Consider the following 20,590-nt stretch of genomic DNA (forward strand, 5'->3'; position numbering starts at 1 on the left):
ATTAAATTGTCATCCCTACCTCCGCTCCATAATAGTTAGGTGCTTTGAATACCGTTCCCAAAACATCCGACCATTATGAGACACAGAAAACACGAACTCAGCGAACGTGCAATTTGGCCAGCTTTCTACCACACACTACTATTCATAGGTTGAAAAATTAGAATCATTTACGTTTAATCATCTAATTTCAAATCTACTACAATCAGAAATTCAAAGCTTAATTCTAACAGATGAAATGCTCCTGTGTGATTATATACTAAGCTATGGTCTAGGCCAAGGACAACATACCGCAGGATATAGAAGTAAATTAAAATGATAACTCTATCTACTTACTTTTTCATTCTACTAATCCTGTGCATCATATTTTATCATTGAACTTGATCAATTTGTGGCCTCCCAAAAAAATGGTTAATCAAGGCTGCAAATTGAATCTCAAGAAGTCCAATAACTTTACTGAAAATTTATATACACCCAGCTAAAAAAACAATAAGAAAACAACAAAATGTAGAAGTGAGGAAATTTGCCAACAATACAGAAATTAGTTCTACAAATTGAAATTGGTAATTGAAAAATTGCAGCATCAAAGAAAAGAAGACAACTTTATTTAGGTGAAGAACTATTACCTAATATACATTCTATCAAGAGCACATAGCCCAATCCATCTTGCAAAGCAATCATCATTCAAATAGAAGAAATTTGGGGCACAAACCACTAACTAGTGTTTCTAAACAATAAAGAAGATAATAATAATAATAATAATAATGCTTAATCCATAGCAATAAACCACTCAACCACGAAGCAGAATGTCTTCCTCTAGTCTGCTCTTGACTGGCCAGCTCGAGAAGAGAGAATAATACCGACAATAAGGCCATAGAGAGCTAGAGCTTCAGCAAAGATGAGAATGAGAATCATCCCAACAAAAAGCTTTGGCTGCTGTGCATTGGCTCTGGAAGATACAAAAATAAATCAGAATAATAATTATTTAGTAAGAAAACAAGAAGCACAACCAAAGCAATCACTGGTATCTGCTTCCTGGACAAACTTAAGCCAACTTGATCAATTTCACTGAATTGAACATTAATGCACAAAAATACTAAAGTTCACAAGAGAAGCATGCAACTAAAGCATATAAATTTTTAAATTATACCGTTACAAGGGGAAGATCTCGGCACCCCGCCCAAATCGCCAGACAAGTTACCAATTAAAATTTTCATTTGTTACAAGCTTCATTATTCCTACCTCATTCTTAAAAAGCAAACAAACACCAAAAGAACCTAAACAATATAGATTAACAAGAAAACTCCAGGATCAACATTCTTCAATAAATGAACCACCGACCCCAGATTAAACTTCTGAGAATGCAAGGACAATATATCCTTAATTATTAACTAGAAAACAATGAAACAAGAGTGAAAAATCTTTTAACACCACTTCCATAATTGAATTCAATTAAACCAAAGGTCTAGCACACCAAAAATTAAATAAAACATACACCACCATGGATAGCAATAATGCTTTTCAACATATTTCGGAATGTTGTAACATTAGTTTGACATTCAATTAATTGGAAGGCCCAACACACTATCAAACCAAATTAATATATTATAGATCATAGATATAAGTTATAACCTAAAGACCAAAGAAAAATAAATAAATGAATAAAAGAGAGAGATTCAAGTACCCAGTCAATCAAAATTTCCAGTCATAGACAAATTTATATATAAAAAGAAATTAAAGTACCCATCCAACCAAATTTGCAAACCTAGATAAACTTAAATATAAATCTAAGGGAGAGATGATCAAAGTACCCATTCAAACAAATTTGCAATCCTAGACAAATGTAGATATATAAAACAATTAATACATTAAATAGAGATTAAAAATCTAAAGAGAGAGATTAACCTAACACCGGCGTCTCCGACGATTCCAATAGCCATACCAGCAGAAAGGCCAGCAAGGCCACAAGAAAGACCAGACGAAAGGTGGGCATAACCATCAAAAAGATAGTAAGATTTGGCCTTGGGATTAATCCCAGTACTGATGATGACAGCTATAATCAATCCATAAATACCCAAAACACCAGCCATAACCACCGGAACAATCGACTTCATCACCAGCTCCGGCCTCATCACACCCATCGACGCCACTCCCACCCCGCTCTTCGCCGTGCCATACGCTGCCCCCATACCTGCAACACCAAATAGATATACATGTATATGTATAACAGATCTATATGGAGTAAAGACTAGATCGATGTTGAAACTAGAGATCAGAGAATTAGGGTTTGACGGAATTACAGGAGAAAACTAAGGCAGCTGCAGCACCGAGGAAGCCGAAGAACGGTGCCGTTTCATCGCCGCTGAATTCCGCAGCAGTCATGTTTTTGTTTTTTAGGGCTTCGATTGGCAGAGAAACCGATTGGATCTGAGAATTTGGCTCTCTCTCCGCACAGTGTTGTTGATCAATCAATCTCAATGGCCTCTCTCTTTTTCGTGTCGTCTCGATCTAGGCCTTAACAACGGGAAACCAAGTTTGATCCACAGACTCTCTCTAATTACATATTTACCCTCCAATTTCAGTCCTTGAATTTTATATTGTCACTTTTTTATTTATTCTTAATAAAAGATAGCACTCCCTACTAAATTATACACCGTAATTCTTAGTAAATAGTAGTCCCGGTCCAAAATTAGTTGCCCATTGGAATATTTCAAAATATTTGTGTACTTGGTAAGTTAAAATATTTTAAAGGGTTAAGTACAAAAAATTCCTACGCTATAAAAATATATATAATTCTCTGTATTATATATCTTTTGAGCAAATTATTTTTCCTTATTGAAAAATAGCATTTGGTGATGTCATTTTTTTAAAAAAATCTACAAAAATATATATAACTCTCTGTATTATATATCTTTTGAGCAAATTATTTTCTCCTATTGAATAAATTTATTGAAAAATAGCAGTTGGTGATGTCATTTTAAAAAAAAAAAATTTTTAAATTTGTATAACAATAATGCCATTATCAATTTTGTATATATTTAAAACAATGAATGTGTTTGTTTGGATGGACTTGAAGACATATTCATGGAAATCTTCCTCTATAATTTTTTTTTTCTCTCTCTAAGTATGTTGCCTTTAGCAATCTATTACCCATAAGACATCCTTTCTTATATTATTTTTATGATACTATATTTCATTTGGTTTGTCAAGTGAGATTCTGGAATCTGTACATCATTTTTAATTTTTTTAAAACATTATTTATTTCAATATATATATATAGAAACATAGTCTTTCTTGCAAATATTCTTTTTTAATTCTACAATTTCTATATATTTTCCTTCCATTCCTAGAACTCTCCTTTTATAAGAAAATATAATCTCTCTCTATTTTTTTTTTTTTTTGACTCCCTAAAATTTCTGTGTTGCTGATTGTACATCTCTCTAAAATAGAGCACCCGGAATTAGCAAGCCCCAAGAAATTCCATAGTTCAGCGGAGAGCACAACCCAAGAAGACGTTACTTGACCTGTTCCAAAAAATCAGCAATCCAATTCCAATCTCTTCAAAAAGATAAAGAGAAAAATTAAGGAGTTACAAAATTTCGGTATAAATAGATATAAATCATAAAAAAAAAAAATAGAGATATATGAAAAATAGAGAGAAAATTAAATAAAAAAATTACATCTTGTATTTAGAGGAGGCCACATCAAAGCAATATCAGGAAGTTTGGATCAATTCTATTAGTATTTCATTTGGGTGGACTTGTTTATTTTTTATCTGCAAATTTTTGCACTTACATATTCATTTTTCAAATTTTAACTTTGTGCACAAATACAACATGCCATTCTTTACAAATTAAGCAGTGTTATCAAAGACAGAGACTGTATGTGTGTGTATATAATTATGTAGAGTATTGTTATGTTATGACAGATATAGAAGGAAAATCGTTAAATCATATATGAATTTAAGGATAACTTTCACATTTTGCCTTTTGCTTTTTTTTTTATGTCCTTTCTTTTCTTTTTGTTAACAGTAGAGTATGGTTAATTTAATAATTTTATTGCCAAAATTATAATTTGTCCTTATTTGCACAAATTGATTAAAAAAAGTAGGGAGGTAATCGCATATTTTGTATATTACGAGGGAAATTTTGCATTTAATCTCATTTTAAATCCTTTTGTAAATACCTTAAAATTTTAAGAAATTTCAAACTTGATTATATCTAATCCCAAAAGAGACATCTAATAGAGGAGTATCTCATTTTACCATTTAATCAATAACATTATCATATTATAAAATTATTTCACTTCATGCATCAAACCCGGTGGTTTTTTTTTTTTTTTTTCCTTCATTAAACCAAGTGATTTGAAGGAGAAATTTTATTACTCTTGATAATTTTTCTATTTTGATAAATTAATGCTATTTTGCCCTTGATTATATATATATATAAAAGATTAACATTAATTAGAAAGAGAATTACAATCAACAGAAAAAGTTGCTAGTAATCAAGAAGACCAAACATGTCATTCAAGGTCGGTTAACTTTCTGATGCAATGCCCATTTATTCACACAATGAGCAAAAATGCGTCACAATTTCTAGACACCCAGCACAAAGTATAATCCAAAGGAGGCAAGACTAAGAGTAACACACTAACACATCAAATTCATGTACACCATTCCAAAGTTTTTTTAACCAGTCCCACTTTTGATACCAGTTACCACTACAACTTTCAAAATTTAATCGAAGAGAACTAAGTCACCACACCAATTGTGCAACTGGACAATCAAACAAAACATGGCAAGTTGACAGGTTCTTGCATATGTCCGAAGAAAGCTTGAAACAATGCATGGAATAAGCAGGTAATGCGGCTAAACAGATCTAACAAGAACTTCTCTGAATGTTTTAGTTTTAATTGAAACCTTATCCAAAAGGTCCCAAAAAGACTCCTCTTGGACCCTCATTCGGAGCAATTCTCAAAACCTCTCTGAATTGATTTTGGGATTCAGACTTCGAAAGAGAGAGTGCCAGAAGATAAATGAAAAGGGGTTGAAAGAAGAAAGCAAAATAACCTTTGACTATGTCTCATTTGGTATGATAAAAGAGAGGAGTGAACCCATCTGGACCAGGGGCTTGAAAAGCTCGATTGAGCTAATAGCCATCTTCAGTTCATCCTCGGAAGCATCTTTCAGTTCATATCGCTGACTAGTACTGTAGAAGAGTAAAGTCGATTGAGCTAATAGCCATCTTCAGTTTATCCTCGGAAGCATCTTTCAGCCTCTGCAACTTGCCGCACCTCTGCCAGAGAATCACACCATTGACTAGTAGTATCTTCAATACCATTAATAGCATTCTTCCTCCTCCTAGTGATTTGAGTTTCCGTGAAAAATATTCACCATGCCTCGGTCAATCAATCATGGACTTCTGTTTCCAGTAGTGTTTCCACATAGTCTAATATATTCTTCCAAGCTAATCCCAGCTCTCTCTCTAGCCTAATATATTATGCATTTCTTATCGAAGTTTACACTAGTGTACCAAAGAGAAGCTAATTTCCTTTGCAAATCTTTAATTCTGCAACTAGAATTAAACCATCTAACTCTACTCCATACCTAAAAAACATTTATCGCAAAAATCAATAGAAGCTTTTTAGATCCAAAATTGGCAAGGAAAAGAAAGAAAAAACAAGAATCACCAATTAGACACAGAATTTTGTTGTAGTCCTCAACTCGAGTCTGCTCTGCATTCATCTAACCACCAATCATCAACTCTGGCATATGAAGGTTTTGTGTGACATCACCTTTTAGCATGTTCAGACCGAGAGCCACCATCGACCGACCGACCACAGTTGAGCTATAGATGGCTGTTAGATCATCAACGTCAGTCGCTATAATTACCATCAACAACAACACTGCAAGCACCATTGCAAGTATAGTTCTCTCTTGTGCAACCCACAGCAAGGTTTGTGTCTATCCCCCAGGATGCATATAGAGTATGGATGTGGTGAAGTTGAATTGCCATTGGGTCTTTCACTATCAAAGTTTTGATGGGTTTTTTTCCTCAGAATTCCGTCCATAAAAAGCTTGAATGACTAAAAATAGAAAAACTTCATATACTACTACCACCAGCACCGACACCACTATGCTTAGAGTTAAAAGATAGATGACATACAAATAGGTAATAGTTCACAGCTTTCACCCCCCCATCAGCTCACCTTTACAAATTCTCATAAATAAATAAATAAAAATTTAAAGAAAATAAACAACTCCATCCCACACATTATCAAATAAGATGCTACTTTTCTTAATATAATAGCTATAACATAAGCCTGATCACACAGATTATATGTGAACAAACACCTCGGTGTGACTTGAACCATATTTATCGACTTTCAGTTTCTCAGTCGGAAGAAAATTTCATTTCAGTCCATATTCTTTAATCTGTTGACATAAATAAAGCCTCAGAATCAAGATATGCTCGCAGCATAAACTATAATGCCACCATCACAGCAGATCCCTAGACCTAGTTGAACAGGCACATTCAGAGAGAAAGAAGAAGATTAAAAACAACTCATCAAGGCCTGACAGAAAAAGAAGAACATAACATTAGCACATGAAGAACAGAAGATAGGTCAAAAGAAGACTGCAATTGTACTGAATGGAAAAAAATAAATATATAACAATCAAAAAGAGGGCATACCTCTCATTCATGAGACTCCACCAGTATCTTCTCTTAATCTGGCAACAGCCAAAAACAAGTGTAAGCTAAACAAAGCTAAAGCTGGAACAAAGTGAGGATGACAATTTGAATGACTTCTCTTTGGAATGGCATAAAACGTGATAAGTTCTACATTTTGCTTTTTTGCTGAAGTGGAGATATTGAACTGCATCTGCTATACAGTTAAAAAAAAAAAAAGAAAAAAAAAGAAGCTAGACTGACAGGAAAGCATCTCACCTTTTCACAAGTACAATCACCAATATATCAACATGATATGCTCAGGTAAACCTTCAAAAATATTGATGTGAGACAAACAAACATGGATGTACTCCCCCACCCACCCCCACAGAAAGAGAAAGGGAAGGGAGGGAGGGAGGTAGTGAGCTGAGGCAAAGGAAAACCATAGATCTCTCACAAAGACGACCGCAGATGCAAGAAGAAAGAAGAAAAAAAAAATAAAAAATGAAAGCATTCATTTCGCTTGAAATTCTGAGTTTCAATTTCATAAATCAGAAGAACTGAGAGAGAGAGTATCTGGTATACTTGCTGATACAAAAACAATCCTACTCTGTACATAAATCTGAAGAAAAGGTCAAAAACATGTCTTATCTATGGGGTTACCCAAAAAAAGGGGGGGGTTCTCAATTTCATATCCCTAGAAGTACAATCTTGATTTAAGATTAACCTGTGCAAGTGAGCCCCTGTTGAAAACACCGAACCAATGTCTGTGATGCAGATGAGCTAAACTATTCACATTTGCATTGAGCACAATTGCAATGCAGGAGGCCTTTGCCAAAACTAAAAGAGATATTTTCCTGTAATACTCGAGCACAAATTCTGTCTGAAACAGCAAGCCACCAAAAGTTCAGAAATTCAGAAGAACGCCCGTCAACTATAATCAAATTGATAGATGGTTAAATAAAAACATCTCCTTTCTTCTACTGCACCTTCCGAATCACTAGCAGCATAAGGAGTGGTCTGGTATGATGAATTTTAAATGAGAAACCCAATCCAAAGCCGCCACCCTGGCGAGGTATTCCACTGCCGATTTGTGCTGTGAACTCATGATGGAACAAACAGGAGCACACTTCCGTGACTGTTGTGCAGAAGGGCATCAGAAACTATGATCAATCAATCTTCGGGACCATCATGTTTTAACGACTGGTTTCATTGTCATGTGCGTCTCAATCAACTTGTCCACAAAGGATCGAATCTGCATGACAATTTAATAAAATTGAAAAAAATAAAATAATTAATCAAACACATCAAAACACACACAGGCATCCTATGAAACCTAAACTGAAAAGATATTTTAACATTGTTAAACAGCACTACGGCTCCGACGCTAAGTACTTGAGATGAATATTTGTCAGGCAGTAGAGGGTGATTCCCACAACATAGGTTAAAATTTTAAAACTGGAAAACTGGTCTCTTCATGTTGCATATCAGAAATCAGACATAATTTGGGCTATTATTAGAAATTAAGCAATGACAGGATATTGACGACACCAACTCCTCAGGAAGTGGAACTCAGCCAAAAAGAAAGGAATACAATTTGAAAGATGATATTCACAGCAACAGAAGGAGCATATTTGGGAATGGGATCTCTGCAGAGACAACTTTACAATGGAACATATTAACTATATTAACATAAAAATGAAGTTCACACCTTATTTTTGCGCTTGAAATCGAGAAACTCGTAAACAGCCATGGATTTCTCAGCATCAGTAGTCTGCTCCATTACCTGAAATTAGAAGAAAGGTAAGGCCACAAAAGAGAGAAGGCAGTGGGGATACATGTAAACAAAGCAGAGTAATCTATAACAGGGAGGGTCATTGCCACAGCTGTTAATTTGCTTCCACGACTTTTGGCATAAAGATGTAGAAGTCCACTTTGCTGACACAACCAAACAACTGTGCATTGCCAATATATGACTGGTTACCAAAAATTATTTTCTTAAGAAAATTTTATAATAAGAACCCAAAAAGTAAAAGGGTGGAACAGGAAGAAGAAAAAGATTGGACCTTGGTTGCAGTTTTTTTCATTATTGACTTGTATCCTTCCTTATCAATTTTCCTTGCTTTATAAAGAGGCATGAGCAGCGACGCAACATAATCTACAACAGCCTGTTTAATATGCTCCGCTCTGGGTTGATTTTCAGCCAACTCCTTGTTTACTGTAACTTGTGAGGCAGAACTCTCATTTGCTAACCCTTTGTGCTTCCTTTTAGGTACCTCTGAGTTCATATTTGAGTCCTCCTCATCCCTTATGTGCAAAGTCCGCTGGTAGAAATCAGAGTCAGCAGCAGCTGCCTGAGATTGCCATCTCTCAATAGCATTATAGTCTTTTATCCCTACGCTTCCAGAAGCATCAACCCATGCTTTCGTGAATATGCTGCTGTCTACAGGCGCACTTTCTCCAGAGTGTTCTCTGAAGTTCAACTGGCATGCAATCTCATTCGAGTGGCTACGTTGAGAGAGGTTATCAACTGACATTTTTGAACTGTCAAGATTGACACACGCAGCAGAGAAATCAACAGACCAGTCCCTAACTCTGCAATTACGAGAATCTATTTCAGATAGACAATCCTGTCTTCCGAATGCTCCGCCAGACCACTTCTTTCTCACATCAGACTCGTCCATCTGTGCGTATTGCTCACGTCTAGCAAATTTATGGAATGATGGTATCTTAGGAAGCTGCAGCGATGTGTTGCACTTGGCTCCAGTAGATGCATATGCCTGCAATGTTAGATAACCATTGAATTGTTGAAAACATTTAAGGAGAAAGACGGAGCAGGAATTCATCCCCCTAACCCCACCCACATCCCATGAACACACTCTGGGTGCAGAAGTTCAGTGCCACTGGCATCTAGGCCTTTTTCCAGTAAATATAATAATAATTAGAAACCACCTCAATAGAAGATTATCGCAGGTATATTTGATAAGTAGAAATATCCTAGATATATTAAACAAATCAGAATATAGAATAAAATTCTAGCACAATCTTACTATACTAAAAATAAAATAAATAGTCCGGCTAAGAAAATAATATGAGATGGTATTAATGTTATGACATAGATGATAATAAAGAGCCAAGTTTTGTTCTTTGGTCTTTGACCAAAATAAATTCTGCTCGATATTGAAAAGAAACGAACCTATAGAATATAGGTCCAAATGTGAAAAGCTTTTTCAAATGACACACTTTAATACCATAAAATTATAAAATATAAGTACCCATAAAAAAGTTATTGTACAGCTTACACGTTAAACAACAATAGAAACAAACCTCAGCAGCAGCTAGAGCAGCAACACGGGCTGCTTCTGCAGCAGCAAAGGCAGCCTGTTCTTCTGCAGACATGGCAAAATTCTGGCCCTCCTCCCCTTTGGCTTCCTGTCTGCCTACTGAACCTTGAGACCTTGATGACTTAACCTCTGATTTTGAGTCAGCCCTTGTTTCCAATTTTACAGGCTTGGCATTCACTTTCTTCGTGTTTGCACTTGAAGGCATATGACTTCCAGCAGATGCAGAAAACTGCGAACTTCCTCTATTATCTGGTGTGCCATGATGTGTGCGTGGAGGTGCCTTTCCTGAAGCAAGATTAAATTTGCTTTTGAAAGAATCAACAGCAGTTGATTGTCTCAGTAGCTTCAAACCACCATTAGACGCCTTTTCCTTGCGGAAAATCTCAATCCACACGCTAACCAGCTGACTTGCTATGGCACGTATATCACGGCTAGTATGCACACAAACTTTTTCTTTCACAGTTTTTCCTATGCCTACACAAACAGTACACATATCATAAGTCTTAGCAAGGAACATAGTATGCAAGAGGAAAATATGGGTGCGAACTTAGCTTCGGGGAAGGAGAAGTTCTAACAATCGTTCAGGACATAATATAAATGAAGCTTTATATCAATTAATCAAGCATCCCCCAACCACTTAAATATCCCATGAAAGACCAACCAGCCACAAAGATAATTTCAACGAATAACAGCGACCCCTTGATATTGAAGGAAATAAAACAATTGGGAAATACAATTCCTTCATATTTATTTTATCTTAAAACATATACTCCCTCTGTTGCAAAATAAGTGTCTTGCTTTCCTTTTTGGCATGTCCCAAAATAAGTGTCTTGCTTTCCTTTTGGGATGCTTCAAATTTTAACTTTCCCAAATTGTCCTTAGGTTTTGAAACGTTTTCAAATAAATAAAGTACTTGTCTAAATTTTGTTGGCTGTAGTTTTGTAATTTTCAACACATGTCCTCTTAAAAAGTCGGAGTCCCAAAGTGAGACACTTATCAGGGACTCAGGGAGTAATAAATAGTCCAGCAGACGCCATCTTGGTGGCATCTGGAACTGTATGAGGAGTTTCTTATGGAAGTTTCTTCAAAACATACCTCAAGACCACATACTAAAAACATAAAAATAAAAACCAAAACCCATATATGAGTAGGTGCAGAAATGTTGTCCTCATTTACAGATACTACAAATAGAACAAGATACGAGAGATCAATACCTGACAAGCGGACTGCAAGTAGATCGGTTGAAACAAGCACAAGAAGACGAACACAATGGCGCAAGAGTTGAGTCCCATCCTTCCCCATTGAATCCTGTTATGAAAAGTACAACATATATGCTCAGAAATAATCAGTTGCCTAAGCATGATATACCACTTGTAAATTCAAAATATTCCAGAGACAGAATGATAAATAACTACACACACATACCAATATCCATGAGTTGAGTGTGCTCAGCCCATCCTTTGACCCAGCAAAGGACTTCAGAGCTTCAATAGGAAGATTCAACAACTCTTTTGCCAGATGCAATCGTCCAGCAGTAGTTTTTGCACCATAGAACATATCCTGAAGTAGATCCTCCCTGGTCAAAATCTGGGCCCCATCTAAAGAGTTCTTGTACAGGACATTTGAAAGCTCAACAGCCTCAAGTCTTTTCATAATGTCCCTCACTTCATTCCTTTCACTGTCTGAATGTCTCTGTGCAGCCTCTATTGCTTCCACTTCTGCTGTATAATCATTTCCACTACGCAATATATCGATTATACGCACAGCCTCTCGAAGCCCACTCATCATTGCACCACCAACAGTGTCCGGATGCTCCTTGCAGGTAGCTTCACCAGCAAAAAATACACAGTTCTCGACAGGCCTACCCAACATATCGTAATCTTCTCCCGATGCCCCCACGGCAACATAAGAGTATGCACCATAGCTAAATGGATCCCTTCCCCAGTCTGTTACTACTGATGCAACTGGATCAGGTACTGAAGCCTCCCCAAAAAGTTTACGGAGTACCGTTAAAGCATGGTTTACATGATCAGATGAGCTCATATTTTGGCCATCTATAGCTGCCTTACCAACAACTAAGGCAATAAGAACAGGCGCCCCAGCTGTTTTTTTGACATTCCAGAACATAAAGCACTGGCCCCTCTGGTTCGTTCCCTCAGCAGTTGCACCAAAGTAATCAACAGAATCATCCCAAAACACCTCTGAGAATTCCATAACTACTTTATTGAGAACACCAAAACCGAGCTGCTGGATGGACAAATGTTTCCATTGCGGTAATGGAGGCGAAAATGTAATGCTTTCTGCTTTTAAACACCCCAGAGGCACTGTAATAAGGACAGCATCCCCTGAAAATTCTCTGCCATTTGATGTGGAAACTTTTACTTTGCTACACTGGTTATCATTTACTCCACAGTCCTTTGTGATATAAGAAATATCTGTGACCACATGGTTTAAGTGGATACAAAGTCCTTCTCCCAGAGATTCAACAACAGTGCTATAACCCCCTTTAATCATACAATGAGCTCCTCCAAATCCTCCATAAATATCATCTTGATTCCAGTAAGGAAGAGACACGTTCTTAAGCAATGCAGCACAACCATACTCCAGATTGGCAAAATGCCAATCCATGACCCTCCTCTCAAGAGGACTCAAAATCTCCTTCAAACTATTATTCTCGGAAATTTTTCCATCACTAATTTGTTCAGAACCAATAAAGGAATCTGCTGAATTATGCAGTTCACTTTCCACATAATTCCGTCCCAATCGAACTTTGTGACGCCTCTTTAGGGCATACTCTAAACCATCCTCAAGAGACATTTTCATTGCTTGTTCCCCCTTCTGTGCAACAAGTAATACCATGTCATCAAGGAGGCTGTTGAATTCCGCTTCCAAACCTTCATCTAAATCTGCAGGAACTCGCTGAGCGGAAACAATATCATAAAGAGGGCAGTCACTATTCAATACAGTCAATTCAAGGCCCAACTGCGCACAAACCAATGACGAAGGATCTGGTCTTCTTTCTGTAGCAACATCTGCCTCAACACCTGTAATAATGCTAGCCCCAAGATCCACGGGAACTGAAAGGGATGAGCGATCCGTATAGACACGACCCCCTATTCTACTCCTAGCTTCAAGAACAGTAACGGAAAAACCCTGGCGCTGCAAGTGGCGTGCTGCAGCTAAGCCAGCAGGACCTGCTCCTATGACAATGATTCTGTTTCTGACTTCTGAATCACACTGCATACGATGATTCCCCTCTATGGAATCATTTGAGGAAGGTTGAACACCATGCGAGTGCTTCATGAAATCTGAAGTTATAACAGGGGCTATTCCACCATCCAACACTTCGCAAGATGGATCAGAAATCCAAATATCCAAATCGACCATTTTCTTGGGCAGTTTTGCATCAATGCCACCATTTTCCTGGTATCCATCAGCTTGACATTCTTCAGGTTTTGTTTGGGTGGATAATTCAACTGCCTGTAGAGTAACAAGCTCCCCATCTTTAGTGGCTCCTGCAGCCCGATTTTCATGATCAACTACGACACCATTTTTCGTCTCCATGGATGCCTCAGAATTCCTACCCCGGCCAAGGATAAAGGAAACTCCATCATCTGAATCAGCAACAAGAGCACCAGATTTTTCTCCAAAATTTCTCTCTTTTAAAAGTTTGAAATTATGTTTAGCATTAGGTTCTGCTCTCTCCTTTTCAGAAGCAACTCCTACATTTATATAACCCTGTTGAGAATATGTTAGCAATTGGAAACGAGACAGAAAATAATAATAATAATAAATAATGCCAACATGCACCACCGCTGAAAAACTAAAAAAAAAAAAAAATGGTTTTTCTTTCTATTTTTTGTTTTTTCCTTGGGGGTTAGGGGTGTGGCATCAGATAAGTCACTGAAAACATAACACAGGGGTTCCCCTAGCATTCAAAAGAAACAAGTGGTACATCAACTCCAAAGGCAAAAAGGGGGAACAAAATCAAATATAACCATGATGAAATTTAAAAATAGACTTACACTGCAGTCAAGAAATGCGTAAATCTCCCTAAGTAGAGAAGCATGCGGTGGTTCATAAGCCGAAGGAGTAGCAGTGACTCCACAGTCTGTGATAGGTAAAATACGGCTAACATCTTTACTCCAAAGACTTAAGATCTGATTCCTGCATTGCAGTTAACAATTATATTCTAATTGAGAAGGCAGAGATTATTTAAACAGGAAATCAAGAGGCAACCATTTTGTAAACAGAAACATCAGTCTAAGTTACCAGACCAAAAAAAAAAATAGCTTGATGATTTGCATTGGCCAAAAAATCATCTGAAGACATTTCAAGTTCAGAGGATGAGTATTGCAAAAAGCAGGCATGTCAACATATCATAAGGTTAAAATTGATATCCTTTGACTCAACAAAAGGTTAACAACAACAGATTAAAAATAACAGCTTTCAAGAGGGCAACACTATTGCTTTTACAAACTTTCTCCTTTATTTTCTAGACACAAGAATCAATGGCAAGTCTGGGTCCCACTAGTGAGCACCCAAACATAGACACTGCCAGCAAAATTCCAACTCCAGCACCAGCTACAGTTGGGTTGGTTTCTAAATGTAATGGAAGTAAACACATTCTGAGAGGGAAACTTGAACTTTGACCACATTTACATCTATATTTAAATGTATTTTGAGATGAATATGTCAAATATGGACTACATATGGACTCCAAAATGATGTTGTGTCCCATCCCTTCATAAACAAACCAAATGTGCGCAAATAAGAGGAGAGGATGTGGACAGTGGAAGAAGGAAGACCCCATGATAGCCGCACTCTTAAAGAAAGCACTTTAATCCAGTCTCAAAATAATGCAAAAACTGAGCAATCACTTACCATTTATGTCTTAAGAATAAAGAGGCTAAACTTGAAATCCTAGGTCCAAAAATAGCACAGGGAAAAGAAAAAAATTAAATGAAGAACAACTTAAGCATCAAGGACCATAGAAAAGCCTAAACTACAGAAAATCCTTTTGGTAAAATTTCTTTGAATGATGAATAAGGTTTGGTAGTGAATCTGTACCACATCCAAAATCTCCAAAGAATATCCCCAAGAAACAGAAAACATCATAATCACTATTTCAAACAATTTTCCTTGATCCATGTAGGCAACACTTGCAGAATTGCAATACTTCATTCTATTCTATCTAACTGATAGACAGGTTAGTAGCAAACTCAATTTGCAAAAATCCAAATAAAATAGATACTAACAAAGGAAGTCTTGAGGCATCCCAGAATTGTCCTGTAGAGGAATCCTTGGTAATGCTACCAATCCCTTTATGTCAGTGCCATATTGGAATGCTCAATATACCAGGTATACATATAAGAAAGGTAATTACACTAACCTCCCATGGAGTTAGGTCTAACTAAAGGTAACCCCCTTACAACAGGAAACCACCAACTTCCCTACTTCTATATTTTGATTATCAAATTCTCCTTTGTCAGTTTATTGCTGTACAAAATATTATATTAAAAAAAATAATAATAAAATAAAAAAGAGTTCACCAATAATGAAGTCAACTCTGAAACACGAGGCCTGTATACCCTCAATGTTAATCAATAGGAAAAGTTAAGCAAGAAATGAATTAACCATAATTATTTATGGGCCCCAAGTTATTCTCTCTCTGCACTGCAATGAACCAACCAATGTGCATCAGCATCCCACCATCCACAAATCTCCAACCCTCTCCACCCCCCCCCCCCCCCCCCCCCAAAGCACACACTCACCAAAAATATATGAAGAAGAAAAAAGTTCCCTCCTAAACCCCGACAACATCACCACCAAGCCATCTCCGCCATTTTCATCTCCTTCGCAAGTTACTTTGATATTATCTATATTATTGTTATCATTACTTTTATTTGTTGTCGAATTTTGTGCATCTAGGCTCCGTTTGGTTGGACGTAAAATATTTTTCAGAAAATATTTTTTTATTTTCTAGTGTTTGGTTGTCAAAAAATATTTACGAAGAAAAAAAATATAAAAATTTAACAAAAGTAACTTATCCATCAATTTTCAGCAAGTTATTTTACATGCCCCGCCCGATAGACTCGATCTCAACCTCGACATAGACCTTTGCCAAATACCGACAAATAAAAATAAAAAAATATTTTACCTGAAAAAAAATATATATTTTCCAAAAAGAATATTTTAAACGGAGCCGTAATTCATAAGCGTCCACTATTCCCCCAAGGCTTCCTAACACTACCATCCCTGGTCAAGTCGTATCCATGAGAGGGAAGAGAGAAAAAGGCAAGAGTGGGGCAGGGGATTCTGGAAGTTAACGATTATATAGGTTACTTTTGTCATTTCAAATGATCCCTATAACATCAGCAAATCACTGGCAAATCAGTTTATTATTACTATTATTACTAGAACTAGACAGAGCAGCTTTGTAATTTCACATATTCTGTTAGGGGTTTTAACTTTGATAGGGTGTCGGAGTATTTTTGTAGAAGTCTAATCTGAGTGAAATTTGCAAACTTCAAGGGATGTCATAATTAAATGATCCTAAGAAGTCTTGGCTCCTCAAATGCATTTGATAAATAATATTATATTTTTTTGGTTCCACAACAATGAATACAGTCAAAACTCATACAATCACAAGTCTTATACAGTAAGATTGAAATTGCATGTTAATAACTTCAAGCATAAGCATGAATGACAAAATACGTAAAATAAGATAGCTTTCATATAATGACAAATTCTAAAAAAAGGGCCAATTGACTAAATGCGGCCAAATTCATATTGTAAACATCTAGAAACACAACATTGTAGGTAAACAATGCAGTCAGGTTGAGACTGATAACTAACCTGCATTCTATATATTCCTGAAGCCCACCCTTTTGCTTCAATACCTCCTTAAACTTAATCTTCTCAACTGGACCAACTGCATGAGCTTTCAACCCAGCTGAGACTGCTGCTGCACCTCCATTTTCAGCCTCTGCAACTGTAGCTGAAGAAGAACTGAACTTATCTCTTGTTTTAAAGAACTGGTCACTGTCTCCAACCTGATGGCTTCCAAGAAATCCTTGCTCATGTATCAGAATTTCCCAATCAACATCCCCTTCATAAGCCATGTCCCCATGCCTACACTTTTTAGGCTTTCGCGCAACACGCTGGACTAATATTTTCTTATTATCTTTATTTCCAGGATCAGGCACAGAGCCTGCATCTTCGGCAGAACTATCATTACGATCTGCAATAAAGGTTGGAGAAGAGTCTCCATTGGCCTCTTCATCGAGAGAGAGATAATCCCGACCCGGAATGCATGCCCCTTTGGATGCATCTTCAGAAGGATGTTTTTTATGGGAACTAGAGTTGCACTTCTGAATTGAAGTAACAGACTCGGGAAGACATAATTCCTGCAGATAATTATTACAGTTATCACCAGTCTCCAGGGATTTCTCCGGGTATTTCATCAAAACAATCTCAGATTCATGTTCTCCACAAATTGTGGGTGGAAGCGACCTAGTATCAGATACAGACACATCTTCCTTTTGTGAAGAAACTGAAGCGAGATCTGGCTCCTCAATGCAAGCACTATGAATTTGATTTGCAGCTTCATAATCACTTAAAGCTGCTTCTTTTGGAGAACCAGTGGCAGTATAGAATGAGTGAGGCTGAGAATGCTGGGAATCTTTCAGACATTGATCAAAAGCAAGCCCTATTTCAAATTTCGAAGCCATCTCCATCTTATCATTACATGGCGAAGAGTTTTGAGGTGGGGTTTTTGCTGAGCCCTCCAAACTTTTTCCAGTAAGGTTCATGTTAGACATATATCCACATGGTCTATTCAACGAATCATCATCAGAACAAGGTCCCTGAATTTCTTTTCCAAAAGAAGAAGAATTTTTCTGGTCAGTAATTGGAGGGTAAACCGTCAAAAGACCCTCAGATTGTTTATCCAAATTTTCATTAGGCCCTACATTTGACACACCCTTCTCAAACAGATGGGTTTCCTCCATTTGTTCTGAAGCAGATACCAGATTGCACAAATCAATATCATCATGCACCAAAATTCTAGCCTTCCCCAATGAATAATTCTTTAACCCATCATTTGAATTGCAGATTTCTGGTGTAGGCTCTTGAGTAGGAAGAGAACAATTGTTTTTCACTTTCACACAAAGAAACTCCTTAGAATCGCCATCAGAAAGATGGTCTGAGCCACAGCAAACCTCTGTGGGTCCCAGTTGAATCCCAGCAGTCTGTCTATTGATTTCACTGTCTTGAGATCTGGCAATCTTATTAGAACATGCACTTAAGCAGGATTGAGACCTTTGAACTAAGGAAATTGGAACTGAATCCTCCAGAACTGCTTCAGAATATCCACCAAATGTGTTATCACTAGATCTCATAATCTCATCTGTTACTGGTGCAGAAGCAAGCTCTTGCATGGGATCACCGGATAACAAATCCTTTTCTCTGCAGTCAGAAACTTGACACAAATTATCAACGGAGCTCTGAGATATCTCAATGTTGTTCTGATCAGCGGAGCTTGGGCTTGATCCCTCCCTGAGAACTTGAGGATCCCTTCTCTGTTTCGATCTCAAAGAACTGCGAGATTTCCTAATCAAACCAGATTGTGCTCTTCGGAAAAATTCAGACAATGAATCTTCTAAATTTTCATCCAAACAGTGATCAGAACTCTCTCCAGACCTTAAAACGAACTCGTCCTGATTCTGTGTGGAATCATCCCCACATCTCTGACAATCCAAAGCATCATCAGACTCAGTATTGCTTCCATTTTTCTTCAGGTTAAAAGCAAGCTTGGTTCTCTTGATCCTCGCTTTACCTCTACTTTCTAATTCGTTACTGATAGTCCCGTCACCAATCACCTGACCTGTCTCAACAATTTCTGAAATTGATTCCACAGCCAAACCTCCATCCTTTACAGGGCCATTCAAACATTGACCCGAGGGCTCCGCTGCAGTCATACCCAGACTTCTTCCCATGGTTACCCCAGATCCACCATCTTTCTTTGGACCCTTCAGCTTCTTTTTAAAACTAGCCAATGTATCATCCATACCCCCCAAATCTTCGTCTTTAACAACCAGTTTCTCTACCCCGACCTCAATCTCCTTGCCCTTATCACTGCCACCATCCAATCCTACCTTAACCTTCTTAGGGTTTCTTTTGCTTTTAAACTTCAGTAAAGACCCTATGGGCTCATTATCATCCGAATCAAACCCAACCTCAATAGGTTTCAGTTTTCTCTTAGATCCTGACTTCCTCTCTTCCCCATCCATCTTCTTAACCCTAGGTTTTGGAGATAAACACTGCACATCAAACCCTACCCCAGATTTCATCTCAGAACCAACAACCGAACCCTCTTGCACCAATCTTGAATCCGTATCATTGCATTCCATTTCTCTATTATAAAAAGATTAACACTCATATCTCACATACAAATCAATTCTTCAAAAACTCAAACCCATACACAAAATTGAAGCCGACCCAAAAATCACCACAACCATTCAAACCCTAAAATAGAATGAAACGTATATAAACAATTATGTGCGGTCTCAATCAGTGAGTTCATGGGCAAGTCTTATCAATGCTCCTGTCTACTACAGCCTATGAATTTCAATGAATTAAAAAAGCAGTACCTAGGGTTTTTTGAGAAGAGTTAGTAACGTTCAAAGAAAAAGGCGTTGAGAAGATCAGACCTGTGTGTTAATGGATTGTCGAAGACGGTGATGTTCGCGCGTTACGTCGCCTTATTGTAATGAGAAGGTCGTCCTCGGCCCTAAAACACTGCGTCCAGTAGAGAGAGACATGAAATGAAACAGTGAATATATAATGAAAAGTAACGATACGTATTGAGGACCACACCCAGACAGAGAGATGGGTTTTAGGGTAATTCGGCTAAGGACGGTGCGTTTTAGATGCAATGCACAATAGATGGTCCACCTTATTGTGCATTGTGCATTGTGCAATTTGTGCTCGTATGGGACTAATTTCTAGGGCTTGTTGAACCACTTTCATAATTTTGGGCGTTTTAGATGTAATTCACACAGTATAGATGATGATGGTCCACCTTATTGCGCATTGTGCTCACGTGGGAATAATTCTTAGGGCATGTTTAACCATTTTCATATTTTGGGGGCATCAATGCAACAAAAAATTGGTAGACATAGTCGAAAATAAAAATAAATAAATAAATATAAATATATATATATCAAATATGTGATATTCTCTTCTTTGTTTCCTTACATCAAGCACACGTAAAATTTATTATTTACTAATGTTTGCACTTATCTTTAAATTAAACATTTTTAGCATTAAAAATTATGTGGAAAGATTTAGATCTTTGATTGAACATTTCAAACTAAAAATATAAACCAAGCAAGTTTACTTTGTGGGAAAAAAATCCATTCCCAATCTAAACAATACTTTTGGAAATCAATAATCATTACTTCTAATTAATTAAGTAATTTTATTACTAATGGGGAGTTAGTTTAGATGGTATGATTTCTTCAAAAGGAGTCTTGAGAGTTTGGGTTCTATTACCACAACTACAAGTATACAAAATAT

At 37.1% G+C, this 20,590-nt stretch overlaps 2 protein-coding genes across 5 annotated transcripts; both read right to left on the reverse strand.

Moving 5' to 3' along the window:
* Nucleotides 1-580: 580 nt before the first annotated feature.
* LOC132278732 (V-type proton ATPase 16 kDa proteolipid subunit-like) lies at nucleotides 581-2,529 on the reverse strand. The gene is made up of 3 exons (XM_059780600.1): nucleotides 2,298-2,529; nucleotides 1,903-2,188; nucleotides 581-946 (listed from the first exon to the last, which is right to left on the reverse strand). Exons 1-3 carry the CDS (start codon nucleotides 2,377-2,379, stop codon nucleotides 814-816), a joined length of 501 nt encoding a protein of 166 aa, XP_059636583.1. The 5' UTR covers nucleotides 2,380-2,529; the 3' UTR covers nucleotides 581-813.
* Nucleotides 2,530-7,182: 4,653 nt separating this feature from the next.
* On the reverse strand, nucleotides 7,183-19,982 carry LOC132278824 (lysine-specific histone demethylase 1 homolog 3). 4 transcript variants are annotated; one of them, XR_009471135.1, is made up of 9 exons: nucleotides 16,868-19,982; nucleotides 14,035-14,176; nucleotides 11,435-13,747; nucleotides 11,224-11,317; nucleotides 9,993-10,483; nucleotides 8,732-9,445; nucleotides 8,377-8,451; nucleotides 7,655-7,920; nucleotides 7,183-7,548 (listed from the first exon to the last, which is right to left on the reverse strand). XR_009471135.1 is itself a non-coding variant. In XM_059780724.1 (9 exons), exons 2-9 carry the CDS (start codon nucleotides 19,420-19,422, stop codon nucleotides 7,855-7,857), a joined length of 6,450 nt encoding a protein of 2,149 aa, XP_059636707.1. In that variant the 5' UTR covers nucleotides 19,423-19,426; nucleotides 19,723-19,982; the 3' UTR covers nucleotides 7,183-7,854. The 4 variants fall into 4 exon arrangements, 3 of the variants coding, with proteins under 3 accessions (XP_059636707.1, XP_059636706.1, XP_059636705.1); XM_059780724.1 differs by having other exon boundaries at nucleotides 7,183-7,920; nucleotides 16,868-19,426; nucleotides 19,723-19,982; XM_059780723.1 differs by having other exon boundaries at nucleotides 7,183-7,920; nucleotides 16,868-19,537; nucleotides 19,723-19,982.
* Nucleotides 19,983-20,590: the final 608 nt, after the last annotated feature.

This window comes from Cornus florida, unplaced genomic scaffold (genome assembly GCF_030987335.1).
Source record: "Cornus florida cultivar Cherokee Brave unplaced genomic scaffold, ASM3098733v1 CherokeeBrave_3.0.0_Hap2_Chr10, whole genome shotgun sequence".
In the NCBI taxonomy this organism is placed as follows: Eukaryota; Viridiplantae; Streptophyta; class Magnoliopsida; order Cornales; family Cornaceae; genus Cornus; species Cornus florida.